At 35.9% G+C, this 17,306-nt stretch overlaps 1 protein-coding gene across 1 annotated transcript in view; it reads left to right on the top strand.

Annotated features, from left to right (window-relative positions):
- HEATR5A (HEAT repeat containing 5A) overlaps window positions 1–17,306 on the top strand; it is an 81,509-nt gene that overhangs the window by 28,121 nt on the left and 36,082 nt on the right. The window contains exons 13-20 of the mRNA XM_068991102.1: window positions 1,204–1,313; window positions 3,355–3,518; window positions 3,729–3,904; window positions 9,264–9,369; window positions 9,994–10,184; window positions 12,012–12,168; window positions 16,027–16,216; window positions 17,081–17,250. Of these exons, the coding sequence (XP_068847203.1) occupies window positions 1,204–1,313; window positions 3,355–3,518; window positions 3,729–3,904; window positions 9,264–9,369; window positions 9,994–10,184; window positions 12,012–12,168; window positions 16,027–16,216; window positions 17,081–17,250 (1,264 nt within the window). The remainder of the gene's footprint in view (window positions 1–1,203; window positions 1,314–3,354; window positions 3,519–3,728; window positions 3,905–9,263; window positions 9,370–9,993; window positions 10,185–12,011; window positions 12,169–16,026; window positions 16,217–17,080; window positions 17,251–17,306) is intronic.

Below are 17,306 nucleotides of genomic sequence, written 5' to 3'. Positions count from 1 at the left end.
AAAAAGGAGACTGTCAATCATAGTCTCTCTCTCTGAAAAAAGAAAAAATTATATATATAATTCTTTTTTTCTTTTAGAAACAAGAAACAGCATGCAGTATTTTTCTAGCAAACACACATGAATAAGCATTACCAGGATTTCTTAGAATACCTGGAAACCACATGCCATAACAGCATAGTAAATTTATTCCAGTGGCACAGCAAAAGTAATTCCATTGAATTTTTGTATTGCTACAGGCGATGAAAGCTTCACTCCATTTGATCCCAAGGCAAAGTGTAGTCATCCTTTAATAAATATTAGACGAGTGAACATCAATAAAATGATGTTAATACCAGTGGTGAGAATGAATAGAAGATTGAAAGAGTACATGAAAGTGAATGAAGGAGAGTGAAAAGAGGAGGTGATAAGAGCTTTTATGACTGGAGCTTTTGGGGAAACATTGGCTCCCGCTTTTGCTTTCTCAAAAGTGAATTTGTTTTATGATTCTGTGTATTTTGATGATTATTGTTATTTGGTGAGTGCATTCCAGATGAAGTTTTCTACACTTGGATTTTTTCCCAGATCTTTGTGCCTCCTGTTTCTTTGGCCTGTTCCTTTTCTGCATAACAGAGTTTAGTTTCACAAATGCATTGCTGTAAATGTGGGGGTTTAGTAAGAGTTTCAGCTAAGAGCCAAAATAGTAACAACCTTAGATATATATAGTTTTATGAGGTATGATAGAAAAAATAGCTAAATGGTTTTCATATCTGACACTTGTAATTCCTCTTTTAACTTCAAGTCACACACTATAAAAAATAATAAATAGGGACTTCCCAGGTGGTTCACTGCCTAAGAGCTCACATTCCAGTGCCGGGGGTGTGGGTTTGATCTTTGATCTGGGAGCTAAAATCCCACATGCCTTGCAGCCAAAGTTGATGTATGGTAAAACCAATACAATATTGTAAAGTAATTAACCTCCAATTAAAATAAATAAATTTATATTTAAAAAGAAAAAAAAAGAAAACAGAAATAGTGTTGTAACAGATTCAATAAAGACTTTAAAAATGGTCCACAGTTAAAATTTTTAAAAATAATTTTAGTAAATAAAAGCATTAATGATCACATATATAATACATATTTTATCTTTATATGTCAGTATGTTGAATATTTATACATTGTTATATAACTTATACACTTAACATATACTTTTTCTTTTACTTTAAGGCTCTCTTCAATACTAAAAACCTATGGAAGTCCTTTGAAAACACCATCAGTAGTTTATAGACAAAGGCTTTATGAATTGTTGATTTTATTATCTCCTGAAACCTATGAAGGTAAGTGCCTTACACCTGAATGTTTTACTATTTGTGATTAATACAGTGCCTGAACAAATGGATCATATGGCATTTACTTTGTGCTTTGTGTTCAGGAGGTTTTGGGAGTTCAGTCTTAACCCATGTGTTTACCATTTTATAGTAAACACTGTTGTTCAGTCACTAAGTTGTGTCTGACTCTTTGTGACCCCATGGATTGCAGCACACCAGGCTTCCCTGTCCTTCACGATCTCTCAAAGTTTGCTCAAGTTCATGTTCATCTAGTCAGTGATGCTATCAAACCATCTCAACCTCTACTGCCCCCTTCTCCTTTTGCCTTCAGTCTTTCCCAGCATCAGGGTCTTTTCCAGTGAGTCAGCTCTTTGCTGACTCTTTGCGTCAGGTTGCCAAAGTATTGGAGCTTCAGCATCAGTTCTTCCAATAAATATTCAGGGTTGATTTCCTTTAGGATTGATTGGTTTGATCTCCTTGCAGTCCAAGGGACTCTCAAAGGTCTTCTCCAGCACCACAATTCGAAATCATCGATCAATTTATAGTAAATAAAATACATTAAAAAAGAAAACTGTTTCATGTCTTGCTGTCTTCTCTCTTTTGAGAAAAATGTCCCTAGTTTCAATGTGTGAGAGAGAATGAGTCACAAAGATTAGTCTTGATTCTACTCCAGGGTTTTCCACAGAATATATAATGCAAGTCAGTTAGAAATTTGACCATTCCCTGATTTCCTTCTAGAGTGCATATCTATTATACACATTGCCTTGCATTATTCCATTCTTAACTCTGTCCAGATAGCACTTTAATCTTGAGTGGTATACCAAGGTATAATTTATGTTATAAAGTTTATAATAACTTTTCATCATGGTTATCCAACAAAAACAGAATTTTGTCACAATAGCTTAATTTTCTTAAGTTTATGGAACAAAACTTGGGTTCCTAATATTTATTTCGTATCTTAGTTTTGTTATGGATCTGCATTCAAGTATTTTAATTTTCTCCACACTGAAAATTGCTTCTCATTAGCGTCAGAAAGTGGTGTATTTCTACAAGAGAAGCATATTTGCATTTTAAAACTGAATCATCTTGAAGTACTTTGTTCAGGGACAGTTAGGCGGCCAGCAGTTACTTTAAATGAGAAATGGAGATATACCACTGTTTCCACATTTAGCTGTAGTACCAAACATAGCTTGCATGTTATGCCACCAATAGAATTATTTTCTTGAGTATCACATACTGGTAACTAAACTAACAGACTCTTACTTGCTTCATTAAGCTTTTATTGATCCCTGTCCACTGTCTCCAATTCCTGTGTATAATCTCTCCTTTCTCTAAACATAGCTATACTCTTTTTTTCATCCTCTATGAAACTTAGTATTTCCTACCTTCATTTTTAGTTAACGTGTGTGTCTTGTGTCTTATATCTTCTTCAAGGGAGGATTGTCAACAGAGAAGTCCCTGTTTAGTAATTACTAAAACATCAAATTATGATAGTGAAATTGTTTAAAACATCCTTAACTCTAGTGATACACAGTGAAATATTTATAGATGCAAGTGATATGCTTTCCAGAGATTGCTCCAAAATAGTATGGAGGGTGATGAGATAGTCAATTGAGAGTATAGGTGAACCAAGATTAATCTAGCTGGTTAGGATGAGTGACAGTCATTTGCTGGGGTGGTGGGGAGTTAGGGTGCCATACTACTACTATTATGCCTGCTTTGTCAGCCTTTGTTACTCTTTTTTCTTTCTGTTTTTATGCTCCATGTCATTTTATTTTAAATGATGGTAGTAGTACTTATTTAGTGTATAAAATATACATACACATATACTTTGAGATGTTTGTTCTTATCCTGTGATCAGCAATACATAGTTGAGCTTTTCATCGGTAGGGCATTTCTCAGGGAGGAGAACAGATTAAAGAGGCTGTGATAGATTAAAGTTAGGTGATAATGTAAATTAACGTTCACCCTGGGCTCTTTAAACCCCGTTCTCAGACCTGTTAACTGCTATTGCCAAATTGCTAATTGCTCTTTTTCTGTGACTCAACAGGAAACCTCAGTGCTATCCTCAGAGAGCTGGCTGCTGACCTGACTGCCCCTGATGTACAGGTGGCAGCATCCTCATTTTTACTCCCGCCCCTCTGTCATCAAGATGATCTTCTAATATTAAGTCCTTTGCTACAAGAGACTGACCATAGATTTATTGAAGAACAGGTATGGTCATTTTTCAGTAACACTTGGATTGATTCAACCTATGAACAGTGGTTTAAATTGTTTTTTTGTTGTTGTTTTTTTAATTGGCTGCACTGCACGGCAAGTGGGATCCTACTTACCCAACCAGGACACAGAGTGCCAACCACTGGACCACAAGGAGGTCCTGCATAGTCGTTTTAAAATCTTACATGCAATTTCTTTTTCTTTTAGCTCCTGCTTGGTAGTGGTATTGCTTGTGGAAGTCTTGAGTATGACCCTTACTCTATTTACGAGAAAGACGTAGAGGGAGATTCGGTGCCTAAGCCCTTACCTCCAATGCTGTCAGCTACTAGCTCTGCAGTCAAGCTGTTCGGAGTTGTATGCGCTCATGTGGGAGAAGCTCAAAGGTAAACCATCTTCAGAGGTTCACTTAGCTGAAATGTGTTTCAGGTTTGGTAATTTGTTCAGTGAATCCATAATAGACTGGTAAAAAGGAGGTTGTCAGAAGTTCTCATTAATATAAAAGACTTCTTATAGATGACAGATGAAGGTGAGATTAAAGGCTCTTGTTTAATTATTCAGTGGGCTAAATATTTAATAAAAATTAATGAAGTCAGTGATTAGATTAAACTGAAAACTGCTAGGCAGTATCATGGATGCAATGCTTTTCCCACATTAACTTCTCATTTAGCTGAAAATACGAATATAAAACTCAGTGACACAAAAACAGTGATTTATGAGCCAGTGTTGCAAAGGGAAACACTGGTTGTCTGAATAGACAAGATCTCATACTATATCTTCAGTTTAGTGGATTTCAAAAATTAGATTAAAATAGATTAGTCTTCAATTTGGTGGATTCACTTCACTTGAAATGAACTTTGGTTTTTAAAAATTATAAAGACTGCTAATGATTTCTCATTGAAGGTAACAGGGTAATATTTTTCTTGGGGATCAAAAACCACTACTCATGTCTAGTATCCAGGAAATTCTGTTTTTATCTGAGATACTGATGGGAACTGAATCTCTCCCATAGGCTGTGCTGGTTAACAATTTACAGAATATTAACTATCTTCATTCATTCATGTTCATTCTCTTTGTTTCTTTTATGCTAGACCAGCAACAATGCTAGATCATAGCTTTTATATAATTTTATCAGTTATGTCTTCCAGAGAACACAAATTAGGTAAGGGATTTACTTTGGTCTCTTTGATGAAGAATCGCAGGAATATTTGAGTCTTGTCAGCAACACATTTCTGAAACAGCCTTTTGGATAGTCTACTTTCAGTGGATAGAAAACAAATAACATTTATGTTGATTTTTAATAACTTCATGTTGTTCTATTTTAACTGATAATAGTACTTACTCAGTATCATATGGTATATGCATATTTTGAGATTAATTTCAAAAGATGATTTGAAGTTTGTAATCTATAGTTCACTGTATACTATAACTATAAACTTATGGTTATACTTAAGACAATATGTGACTAAATTATAAATGAATGCTGTAGCACTAAAAGACGAGAGGAAAATCACAGTGGTCTGGAATTTTTAAAGAATTACTGATGGAGAGAAGATTTGAACTAGTCTGTAACTATATTAGTATATAGTACATACAATTAATTTCAAATACTTAATTTGGATTAATACTGTAATAACTGCAGCCTTATGGGCAGAAGATTTAAATTAAGCATATTCTTGAAAGACTGTTAAACTCTTTGATAAGTCTCAGATAAAAAGTGGGGGGAAAAGCATACTTCTTACAAGCTTTCCTTTTAAAAAGTTAGTTTTATTGCTCTCCTAGAGAAGGTGATTTTCTTTTTGATTTTACCCAGATTTATTGCCCAGTTACAGTTTCAAGGAAATGGTTTCTTATTTCTGTTTTTTACAGTTTAATGAACTTTAAAATGTGCCACATTTCTTTTTATCTCACCTGGATAAAAATAACATATAGAATGAATATTCAGGGGAGGAGAGGTTTTGTTTGTCTTAATGAAAATGTTGTAACTTAGTAAAGAAAGCATATTCTCTTCGAAGTCTTAACTGAATAAAAATAGTAGGTGGTAGTTTGGAGAGTTTTAAAGGAAGCCGTGTGGCAGGATCCTACATTTAGCAACTATTAGCAATCTCCAGTGGATGCCCTTAGAGCACCACAGAGAAACAGAGGCAGCAAAGTTGAGTTTCTAGTTTCCTGTTATCCCAGAGATGTTACTTGTTTACAAGGCAGACCCTTCTCTGGGCCATACATTTGCATCTCTAGAAAAGAAAGGTCTTCAAGTACCTGTATTCAACAAGTGAATGTTTTCAAGTGTTTTGTTGTGGCGGTTATCTTTGTGTTAAAACAGTTTAAAAGAAACTCATAACATGAGGTTGTCCTGAAATTAGAAATAGGTTTTTATTACTTTATTTATGCACTTAGAAATTAAATTATCTTTAAATCATTGATTATTTTGACTGTAGGATTCTAAAACTAAGAAAACTTTGCATTGATAATTTTAAAGCACTAAAATGTTGAAAGCTCTGGAATATCAAGATATTTTATACAGAGAATAAATTATTACTGATCTTATACATGTGTTATTTATGTTTACTTTCCAATATATTGGCATCTAATTACAAAGAATGGATTACTTAATTCATCTATATTAAGTACCTTGACTGTACGTTGCAGTCATTTGGATCATTTTTTAAAACTTTTTAAAATGTAGGTTCTGATGTAATAGTAATGGTATGCATACTACATTGGACATTAAAATTTTTTAAACTCCTTAGGTGATTCTGGCATGCAGAGAACAGTGCTAAAAATGCTATAAAGTAATGTAGAGTGTAAATTGATGGAGAGGGAGGAAAAGCATAGTTATAGCTCTCAGTAGTAAAAATTTTACCCATTATACACCCTCTCTCTGAATGTATAAGAAAGGTAAATCAGCATTTTCAATATTTATGTCTTTCCTGTTTACTTAATTACTTGTATGTTTTCATTTCATCCAGACTCAAACATTTTATTATCTAACTTTGTTCTGAACTAATCAATTCAGTTCAGTGTCTCAGTCGTGTCCAACTCTTCGTGATCTGATGGACTACAGTGTGCCAGGCTTCCCTGTCCATCACCAGCTCCTGGAACTTGCTCAAACTCGTGTCCATTGAGTCGGTGATACCATCCAACCATCTCATCCTTTGTCATCCCCTTCTCCTCCTGCCTTCAATCTTTCCCAGCATCAGGGTCTTTTCCAATGAGTCAGTTCTTTACATCAGGTGGTGAAAGTATTGGAACTTCAGCTTCAGCACCTGCTAATTTTATTAATTATATTAATATGAACTAATAATTATATAATTAATACTACTTAGGAATACAAATTCAGTATTACTAAAAAGTGGTCATCTCCATCTTCCTGAAGAGTCAGAGTGTTTTCTTGTGATCCGTGTCAAAATATGGGAATAAAGGATGGGACAGAAAGTTTGGGCTCTGGTAGTTTCATTTAGGGTCTTTGTCCTATGAATGTGGGCAAGAAAACAGTGCAGGTCAGATTTTATTACAATATAACAAAATTCTCAAGCTCTAATCTTAAGTATTTTTTAGTACTTTCAACATGACACAGTTTCATTATAACAGGTGACTAGGATATGGTCTAATAATGATGTTTTAGGTTTTAAATTCATAAGCCTGACCATATGGTTACTCTTAATTTTTCTTCCTGCAGGGCAGGTTGGTTATAAATATTTTCTTGAAGCATAATGACTTAAATATGGTCTGGAAAACAGAAAAATTTTATATGATACATGTGTTGTGTTATTTGTAATAAAAATTAGAAATGGCCTAAATATCCCAAACTAGAGAATTAGTTAATTAATTCTAAAAGCAATTGAAAATTATTTCAGTATGTGTGGAATCTGAAAAATACAATGAACTAGTTAATATAATGTAAAAGAAGCAGACTCACAGATACAGAGAACAAAACTAGTGGTTATTAGTGTGGGGAGGGAAGGGGGATGGAGAGCAACATGGGGTAGGCAACTGAGAGGCACAAACTGTCATGTATGAAATAAGCTACAAGAAGATGCTGTGCCATGTAGGGAATATAGTTGTTTTAAAGTAACTATAAATGGAATATAATCTTTAAAAATTGTGAATCACTATATTACATACTTGTGACTTAGACAATATTGTACATCAGTTATACTTAAATTAGAAACAAAATCACACACAAAAAAATCACAGGAGGTCAAGATAAAAAAGAGAAAAATAAAATTATTTCAGTACAATAGTTAATAAGGTGGGATTAATGTTTAGGGAAATAAAGTTATTAACAAAGTATGTACACTGTGAAACCAATTTTTAAAAAATGATCCATATATCTGGAGAGACTAGACCAAAGATGTCAAAATGTGGCTTTCTAAACGGTAGGATTTGGGGTAAATTTTATTTTTATTTCTTGTGCTTTTCTGGTTTTTATTTATTACGATGAACTGAATTAACCTTGAAATAGGAAATAAGTATTTAAATAGACTACTTAAGAGTTACTATGATTTTCCCTAAATTTTTAGTGATTCACTGTGTTTGTTCTCTGAATTGATTTTATATATAATGCTTTCCTCGAGTAATATAATGTAACCTCGCATACTTTCCTTTTTTTCTGACTTAACTTTTTCCACAACTGGGTTTATTTAAAAAAACGTAAGTTCCATATCTATTCTGTTTTGATAACAGAATTATCCTTTGGAGCAGAACTGTGTTTGGGCCTTTTGGGCTCAACAGAGTGATAGAGATTTAGTTAAGGGCTTTAGAAATATTATTGGAAGTACGGCAGAGTTGAGTAAAAGTATACCCACATGCCATCTTCAGCCAGTCATGCCTGTTTTTACTCACTGGGTTAACCCCTGATGTAAAGGGAGAGAAGGAGAGAAAGAAAATTCAGAGCTCTGAAGCAATGTTTATAAACAGAATAATTGGTGGGGAGAAAAGGGGTGATTTTTTTCATGGTTAACATATCTTTAATGTCATCAAACGGATTTTAAAACTCCTATGTTATAAGAACATGAAAAACAACTCACATTGTTTTTTAATACATTAAAACCTAGCGAGCACATGCAACCCCAGACCAAAAGTGATATGCACATTCATTATAGGTGGAATTGTAGAATTGTGAAAATAAGAATATTACTCTGCACTAGTAGGAGAATGGTTGAATGAACTGTAGAATGTGTATAGTAAAATTTGGCTTCCTGAAAATTATCTAAGAATAAAAATGCTTTGAAAAGTGATAAAGAGGTAATGTTAATGAGAAAAGCAAGTGTAAAATCTGTGTTATATATGGTATGATCCCCACTTACATGTTTAAGGTACAGTGGGGGTTCAAAAGGTTGTGCTTCTTCTCATAAACTGAAGTCCAGGCTGCCTTTAAATTGAAGCAATGTATTTGAGTCCAATAAGTCCTATTGCTAAGAACAAAAATGTTGATGCAGGTAACTTTTAAAATACCCTTTGTTTAGAAAATAGTTGCTGAAATAGCCAAATTTTCCCAGGTAAATCTACTTCAAGTGATACATGTCATTTATTTTTTTCCTCCCTCAGTGTCATGACACATAGTCAAAATACTTTTGCATTGCTATTAATATATTTTCATTTCCCAAAAGGCTTCAGTGTATTTGACAACAGTTTATCTCGTTTTAGTAGCTCCAATAAAAATGCAACCAAGCAAATTTAGTAGTGGATACTTAATATCGCCCTTTGACTTAATTTCTCTTTGAATCTTGTTTCTGATTTTAGGCTTCTTGTCTTGGAACAGCTTTTGGACAGTATAAAGCATACAAAGGGGGCTCGTCAACAAGTAGTTCAGTTACATGTTGTTTCTTCAGTTTCTAGTTTCTTGAAGGTAAGTCTATTTTTTTTTAAAAATTCCCCCTTACTTTATTTTCTTTTTTCCCCTAATATGTGGCCAACTAAGTAGGTTGAGGGAAGATGTTTTTAAAAGATGGTTTCCCCTCCCCCCCATTTTTCTTGATGTTTCAGGATTTGTAATTCCCCTTTTACTTTTTCTCCATATAAAACTTGTTGGTCAGAAGTCAAGCCTATAATACTATTTTAGAAACATGCTTTAACCTACCAAGCCTAATATTGCAGACCTGGGATTGGCAGATTATGGCCTATGGACCAAATCTGGCTCATTGTTGCATTTATGATGTACTGTTTCTAAGTAAAATAGGCTTCGTTGGTCATTTATTTTATGGAAATCCCTATTAATGTTCTTTGAACACATATGTAGTACAGTGATATTTCATCACCATATTTGCCTGGAGGCTTAAAATTCTAAAGTACTTCATGAGAAAAATTAAATTACATTTGTATGTTCAGTGTGTGTTTCTGGTGTTGTGATTTCTTCTTTTTTAAGTAGTAATCACTGAATATGAACATATTTGGTTTACCAGAATATATATTCCAAACTGGATAAGAGAATTTACTACAGTTGTAAGTTTGGATTGTTTTTTACATATTTCAGTATGTGGCTGGCTCTAAGGGACATTTGAGTCCAGAAGAAGTGAGAAGACCTGTCCTTGCATTGGTGATGGGAGCCTTAGAAAGTCCCAGCCCCCTCTTGCGATGTGCAGCTGCAGAGGCATGGGCTAGATTAGCCCAAGTAGTTGATGATGGAGCTTTTACTGCTGCATTAGCTCAAGTTAGCTTTGACAAGTAAGTGAATGTCTTACTTAATACTCATGAGATACGTGTCAAAACTGTGTATAGCTTGTTGGAACTTAAGAAACTTCTGATTATAACTTTAAAAAACTGGGAAAGGCGTATTTTATTGTTGTTCAGTCACTCAGTCATGTTCGACTCTTTGCGACCCCATGGACTGCAGCACACCAGACTTCTCTGTCCTTCACTATATCCCGGAGCTTGCTCAGACTATTGTCCATAGAGTCGGAGATGCCATCCAACCATCTCGTCCTGTGTCAATCCTTCTCCTCTTGCCTTCAGTCTTTCCCAGGATTTGGGTCTTTTCTAATGATTCAACTCTTCACATCAGGTGACCAAATTATTGAAGCTTCAGCTTCAGCATCAGTACTTCCAATGAACATTCAGGGTTGATTTTCTTTAGGATTGACTACTTTGATCTCCTTGCAGTCCAAGAAACTCTGAAGAGTCTTCTCCAACACCACATTTCAAAAGCTCAGCTAGGGTTAGGGTTAAAGTGGAACCCGCCCCCCCCCCCCACCACTGCTGCCATGGACTGCTTGTCTTGGAACATAAAACTATGAGTAATATTTTTACTTTGGTTTTTGTTTTTATATAAGAAAGATCACTGCCTATATGAGTGATGTAATAGGCCACCAGTAGACTCTGGGAGTAAGAAACTTAGGGAGTTTCATCATATAAAATATAGATGATAGGCAGTAAAACAATCTACTGGAAAGATAAAAGGCTGCAGATCAGGAAGCATAAACTCTTATGTTCGTTCCTACTAGCTTTGTAACCATGAGCTGGTTGCTTAATCATCTTAATCTGTTTTTCTCTATTTCAAATAGAAGTTTATTAATGATGCCCTGCCTGCTAAGAATGTTACGGTGAATGAGAAAATAAATATGAAAATAGTATGAAAAAATAAAACAACTGCAAATGCTCATGGTTATATTAGTTATATAGCCATGGTAGCAATGCAGAAGGCACTTTGACCTTCTAGTCTCCTGAGTATATATGTCTTGATTTGGTTATGAACTCTATATCTCTCGTCAGATTGCTAACTTGGTTCTAATCCCAACTCTTCCATTTAATAGTTGGTTACTTCTTAAGAGTTCTTTGGCCAAAATGACTCAGTCGTTTTGATTTCCTCGTTTGTAAAAAGGAACTGATAATAGTATGAATCTCACGATTCCTGAGAGGATTAAAGGACCCAATATAAAGTGTTTAAATTAGAATACGATGAAAACTCCTGATGAATAATAAGTTCTCTTACTTTATTTCATTTTAAATCAAAGTTCTTGAGCTGGAACTCTATATGGAATTCGTATCTCCTCAATGAGTTTTTAAAATACGACTTAATGATAAGGTAATAATGCACGTCATATGAATTTAGTGTGTATTTCTGAAAGACATTGAAATTGTTTATATTTAAATAATTCTTATTAATAATGTGACGACATCTAAAATTTTTGAAATTCATTTATTCTTGTCTGTGCTGGATCTTTGTTGCTGTGTGTGGGCGCTCTCTAGCTGCAGCGAGCGGGGGCTGCTGTCTAGATGTGATGTGCGGTTTTCTCCTTGCAGTAGCTTCTCTTGTTGCAGAGCATGGGCTCCAGGGTGTGTGGGCCTCGGTCGTTGCAGCACATATGTGAAGACATTTTTATTTAAAATATTTTTCAAGATACCTTTCAAGTTATTTCAGAATTTTTTGTATCAGTTACCTGTAAATGTATTTCTGAATTTTGCAGCTCTTTATATAAAAAATTTCCCTAAGTGACTGTGCATGCATTGGTTTATTTCAGTAATTATCATTTATTTTTGTTTCCATAATCACAGACTGAAGTCAGCAAGGGATGCAGTTACCAGAACAGGACACTCACTGGCTTTGGGATCCCTACATAGGTACTTAGGAGGAATAAGTTCTCAGCATTTGAATTCTTGTGTTGGGATCCTTTATACTTTGTCTCAGGACAGCACCTCACCTGATGTGCAGGTGAGTACCCCATTGATTTGTAGATAATGCATATTCTGTTGTATTAACCATCACTAATTTATATAATAATTCTTGCTCCATAATGAAATCAAAACCACTGTTAACCTCAGTGGATTTTTAAAATTCACATATCACTATCTATGCTTCATACTCAATACCTAAAGTCAAATTCAATATCATTTTCTGAAAATGGATCTGCCTTCTATCTTAAAATAACATCTACTATCTTGTGGAACTTAACAGGTACCAGGCATTGTATTACATTTTTCTAAACATATTAATGTATTTAATCTTCATAGTTATCTAGGATGTATATTCCCATTATATAGAAAGAAACCAGGCTCATGGAACCTAAGTTACTTGCTCACACTTAGAACCACTAATATATTGTGCAGTCAGGTGAAGAACATAAGTCATGGACTTTAAACTCATGTTCTTAACCAGTTTACCGTATTATTATACATAACTTACTCATTTCTGCCAGGCATCATTCTCCTGAGATCTTATTCACACCCTGAATGACTGTTGTACTTCCTGCTCTTCTGGTCCCCTTAGTGTATCTCTGTCCCCCTTGTGTGACCCTAATTACTATAGTAGCCTCCTACCTGGTCACTCTATTTTCAGGTTCTTTACAACTCTGAGACGTCCCTGGTGGCTCAGATGGTAAAGTGTCTGCCTACAATGCGCGGGAGACCCGGGTTTGATCCCTGGGTTGGGAAGATCCCCTGGAGAAGGAAATGGCAACCCACTCCAGTATTCTTACCTAGAAAATCCTTTGGACGGAGGAGCCTGGTAGGCTACAGTCCACGCGGCCACAAAGAGTCTGACACGACTGCGCGACTTCACTTTCACTTACAACTCTACCTAGATATGAAGCCAGAAATGTTTGCCTGGGAAATTTTCATCTTGCCACTTCCCAACCAAAATGCCGGGGATACTGCTTATTGCTTCTTCAATTAACTCATTGAAGTCCCATAAACTGACTCAGAAGCTTTCTTGGTTATTAACCGAAAGTACTGATCTCCTAAAATGATCTTCCTGCTTTCCTCCCACACGTCATTCTCATGTCTGTGCTTGGGTTCTTCCTATCGCTCTTCTCTCTTTCTATTCCTATCTTATAATCCACATTTTTTAGTATTTTAAGACCCAGTTTAACCACCACCTTGTCAAACTTCAGCATCTAACATGGGTGTCATTCTTTGAATTACCATATTACTAATAGTTTTTTTCACATCATCTGTTACTTGAGTTGATTTATAAGGTATTCCATCCTTTTTTATTCCTTTAATACAGTACTTTCTGCTTCTATTTATTATATTTCTCCTCTTCCCCTTCAAAAAGTCTGTTCTGAACAGACTCCTTTTCTATTGAGAGTCTCTTTTGTTGATTATTAGATTTTTCGTTCTGTGGCATCCAGTGTCATCAGTCTGACTCTTCTTGATTTCTGCCATTGCTTACCTAATGGGAACTCATTATTGTACCATTTAAAAATACTGTAAGCTTTTCTTACATATTTGTTGATAAGAGGGTAAAACTTTCTTAGTTGATTTCCTAAAGGGAGAACTTTTCAGATACTTCTTATATAGGAAGTTCAGGCATACATAAAAGGAGAGAACATGCTGTAGTTCAGTTCAGTCGCTCAGTCGTGTCCGACTCTTTGCGACCCCATGAATCACAGCACGCCAGGCCTCCCTGTCCATCACCATCTCCCGGAGTTCACTCAGACTCACGTCCATCGAGTCGGTGATGCCATCCAGCCATCTCATCCTCTGTTGTCCCCTTCTCCTGCCCCCATTCCCTCCCAGCATCAAGAGTCTTTTCCAATGAGTCAACTCTTCCCATGAGGTGGCCAAAGTACTGGAGTTTCAGCTTTAGCATCATTCCTTCCAAAGAAATCTCAGGGCTGATCTCCTTCAGCATGGACTGGTTGGATCTCCTTGCAGTCCAAGGGACTCTCAAGAGTCTTCTCCAACACCAGTTCAAAAGCATCAATTCTTCGGCACTCAGCCTTCTTCACAGTCCAGCTTTCACATCCATACATGACTACTGGAAAAACCATAGCCTTGACTAGATGGACCTTTGTCGGCAAAGTAATGTCTCTGCTTTTGAATATGCTATCTAGGTTGGTCATAACTTTTCTTCCAAGGAGTAAGCGTCTTTTAATTTCATGGCTGCAGTCACCATCTGCAGTGATTTTGGAGCCAAAAAAAATTAAGTCTGACACTGTTTCCACTGTTTCCCCATCTACTTCCCATGAAGTGATGGGACCGGATGCCATGATCTTCGTTTTCTGAATGTTGAGTTTCAAGCCAACTTTTTCACTCTCCTCTTTCACTTTCATCAAGAGGCTTTTGAGTTCCTCTTCACTTTCTGCCATAAGGGTGGTGTCATCTGCATATCTGAGGCTATTGATATTTCTCCCGGCAATCTTGATTCCAGCTTGTGTTTTTTCCAGTCCAGCATTTCTCATGATGTACTCTGCACAGAAGTTAAATAAGCAGGGTGACAATATACAGCCTTGACGTACTCCTTTTCCTATTTGGAACCAGTCTCTTGTTCCATGTCCAGTTCTAACTGTTGCTTCCTGACCTGCATACAGATTTCTCAAGAGGCAGGTCAGGTGATCTGGTATTCCCATCTCTCTCAGAATTCTCCACAGTTTATTGTGATCCACACAGTCAAAGGCTTTGGCATAGTCAATAAGGCAGAAATAGATGTTTTTCTGGAACTCTCCTGCTTTATCAATGATCCAGCAGATGTGGCAATTTGATGTCTGGTTCCTCTGCCTTTTCTAAAACCAGCTTGAAGATCAGGAAGTTCACGGTTCACGTATTGATGAAGCCTGGCTTGGAGAATTTTGAGCATTACTTTGCTAGCGTGTGAGATGAGTGCAATTGTGCGGTAGTTTGAGCATTCTTTGGCATTGCCTTTCTTTGGGATTGGAATGAAAACTGACCTTTTCCAGTCCTGTGGCCACTGTTGAGTTTTCCAAATTTGCTGGCATATTGAGTGCAGCACTTTCACAGCATCATCTTTCAGGATTTGTAATAGCTCAACTGGAATTCCGAACATGCTGTAAGGAACCTATTAAACCCACCATCCAACTTCACTGATGATCAGTGATTATTAGTTTTGCCTGCTTTTATACTTTATGTCAGTGGAACCATACAGTATATACTTTTTTATGTTTGGCTTTCTTCAACAACATTGTGTTCCAAGAGATCTGTATTATTTCATTTAGTTGAGATATTGTTGAATGTTCTAAAAATTCAAATTTTCATTCTCTGTACAGATTAAGCAGTAAACAATTTTCAACACACTAGATCTAGTTCAAGCCGTTAGCTAAAGAACCAAACACGATTCTGGAATTCTCCATTCTGAGATATATCCATATGTGTGCGTGCTAGCTAAGTCGCTTCAGTTGTGTCCGATTCTCTGAGACGCTGTGGACTGCAGCCCTGCAGGTTCCTCTGTCCATGGGACTCTCCAGACAAGAATATTGAAGTGGGTTGCCATGCCCTCCTCCAGGGGATCTGCCTGACCCAGGGATGGAACCCTCATCCCTTACGTCTCCTGCATTGGCAGTCAGATTCTTTACCACTAGCGCCATCTGGGAAACCCCTGTAACCCATGTGTGCCATTCTCAACTGGTCATTTGTCTCTCAGTTGCGTTTTAGTGGTATTTACATTTTTTTTTTCAACTCCTGAAGTTCCTTGTTTCTCTCTCCAAGTTAGTAATAACACACAGTTGACTGTGATACTACTTTATCACTCATTTCAGCAAAAGAACAGTTCGTAGTGGTTTGTGTTTCTTAATGCTGCTATAACATTTTTAACTGTTTTTCTCTGTCTTCACAGACCTGGGCACTGCATTCTCTCTCATTGATAATTGATTCTGCCGGCCCACTCTATTATATACATGCAGAACCAACCCTTTCTCTTATTATGATGTTGCTGTTAAATGTGCCTCCTACTCATGCTGAAGTTCACCAAAGTCTAGGTCGCTGTTTGAATGCTCTTATTACTACATTGGGTCCAGAGCTACAAGGTATGCATAGCTGCTTTTGTGATATTTTACATAAAATATATGCATAAAAATGAAAACAGTTCCTCTCATTGACTCAAACACTTCTCAATAAAGTGAAGTTTAGCAGAATGTTCTTTTCAAAGATATGGGCAGAATATTGAGAATAATCTTGGAAAGACTGACTTCTTAGTGATGACATAATAGGGAAAAAAAAATAGAAATTTAAGCTTCACCAACCATTAGTTAGTCGGATGACTTAGAAAAATTCTCATCTCTCTAAGCTTTAGTTTCCTCTTCTATCAAAGATTCGCAAAACCCTTGTAATTGGCACATAGTAAATGCTCAGTATATTTTGTTAAAATAAATGCCAATCAGATTACTCTTACCTTGAAAAGATGAGGACCATGTTTAGAAAGATAATGTCTTAAAAATACTTTCCTTAAGTTAAATGACAAACATAAAGTGAAATAGTTTAAAAACCTCATCTCTTATAAGATATGAATGACTAAGCCCCAAAACTCAGTTATTCTGATCTATTCAAATGCAAAATACATGATTTTAATATATAAAAGCAACCCTCAACTAATACTAGCAGGGGTATTATTAGCAATTTCTCACTCTACTTTTCATGAAAATTTGATGTAAACTGCGGTCTTAGGTTCTTCTTTGCCTAATTATTTGTGTTGTCATAAACCTTTCAGACTAAAAATAACTAACATTATCTAAAAACTTATAACCTGGATTATCCCTCCTTCTGTAGAAGAAATTTACTTCCCAGAACCTCATTTAAGATTAGAGGAAAAAAAGAAATTTTAAGCCCAGTAATATGTGTTTCACGGGTAGTGATTTTATAGGCCAATTAAAAGCTTTCTGCTTTCATCTTAGGTAACAGCACTTCTGTTTCTACCCTAAGAAGTTCCTGTCTGTTGGGTTGTGCAGTGATGCAAGATAACCCAGACTGCCTTGTCCAAGCTCAGGCCATCTCTTGCCTTCAGCAGCTTCATATGTTTGCTCCACGACATGTCAACTTGTCTAGCCTGGTCAGCTGTCTCTGTGTGAGTATAAAATTGCATATTTCGTTAGTTTCTTTTATTGGAAATGTAAATTTATT

This window comes from Capricornis sumatraensis, chromosome 19, assembly GCF_032405125.1.
Source record: "Capricornis sumatraensis isolate serow.1 chromosome 19, serow.2, whole genome shotgun sequence".
Classification (NCBI taxonomy): domain Eukaryota; kingdom Metazoa; phylum Chordata; class Mammalia; order Artiodactyla; family Bovidae; genus Capricornis; species Capricornis sumatraensis.
Note: the sequence above shows the minus strand (reverse complement) of the source record. Positions and strands in the feature narration are given on the sequence as shown.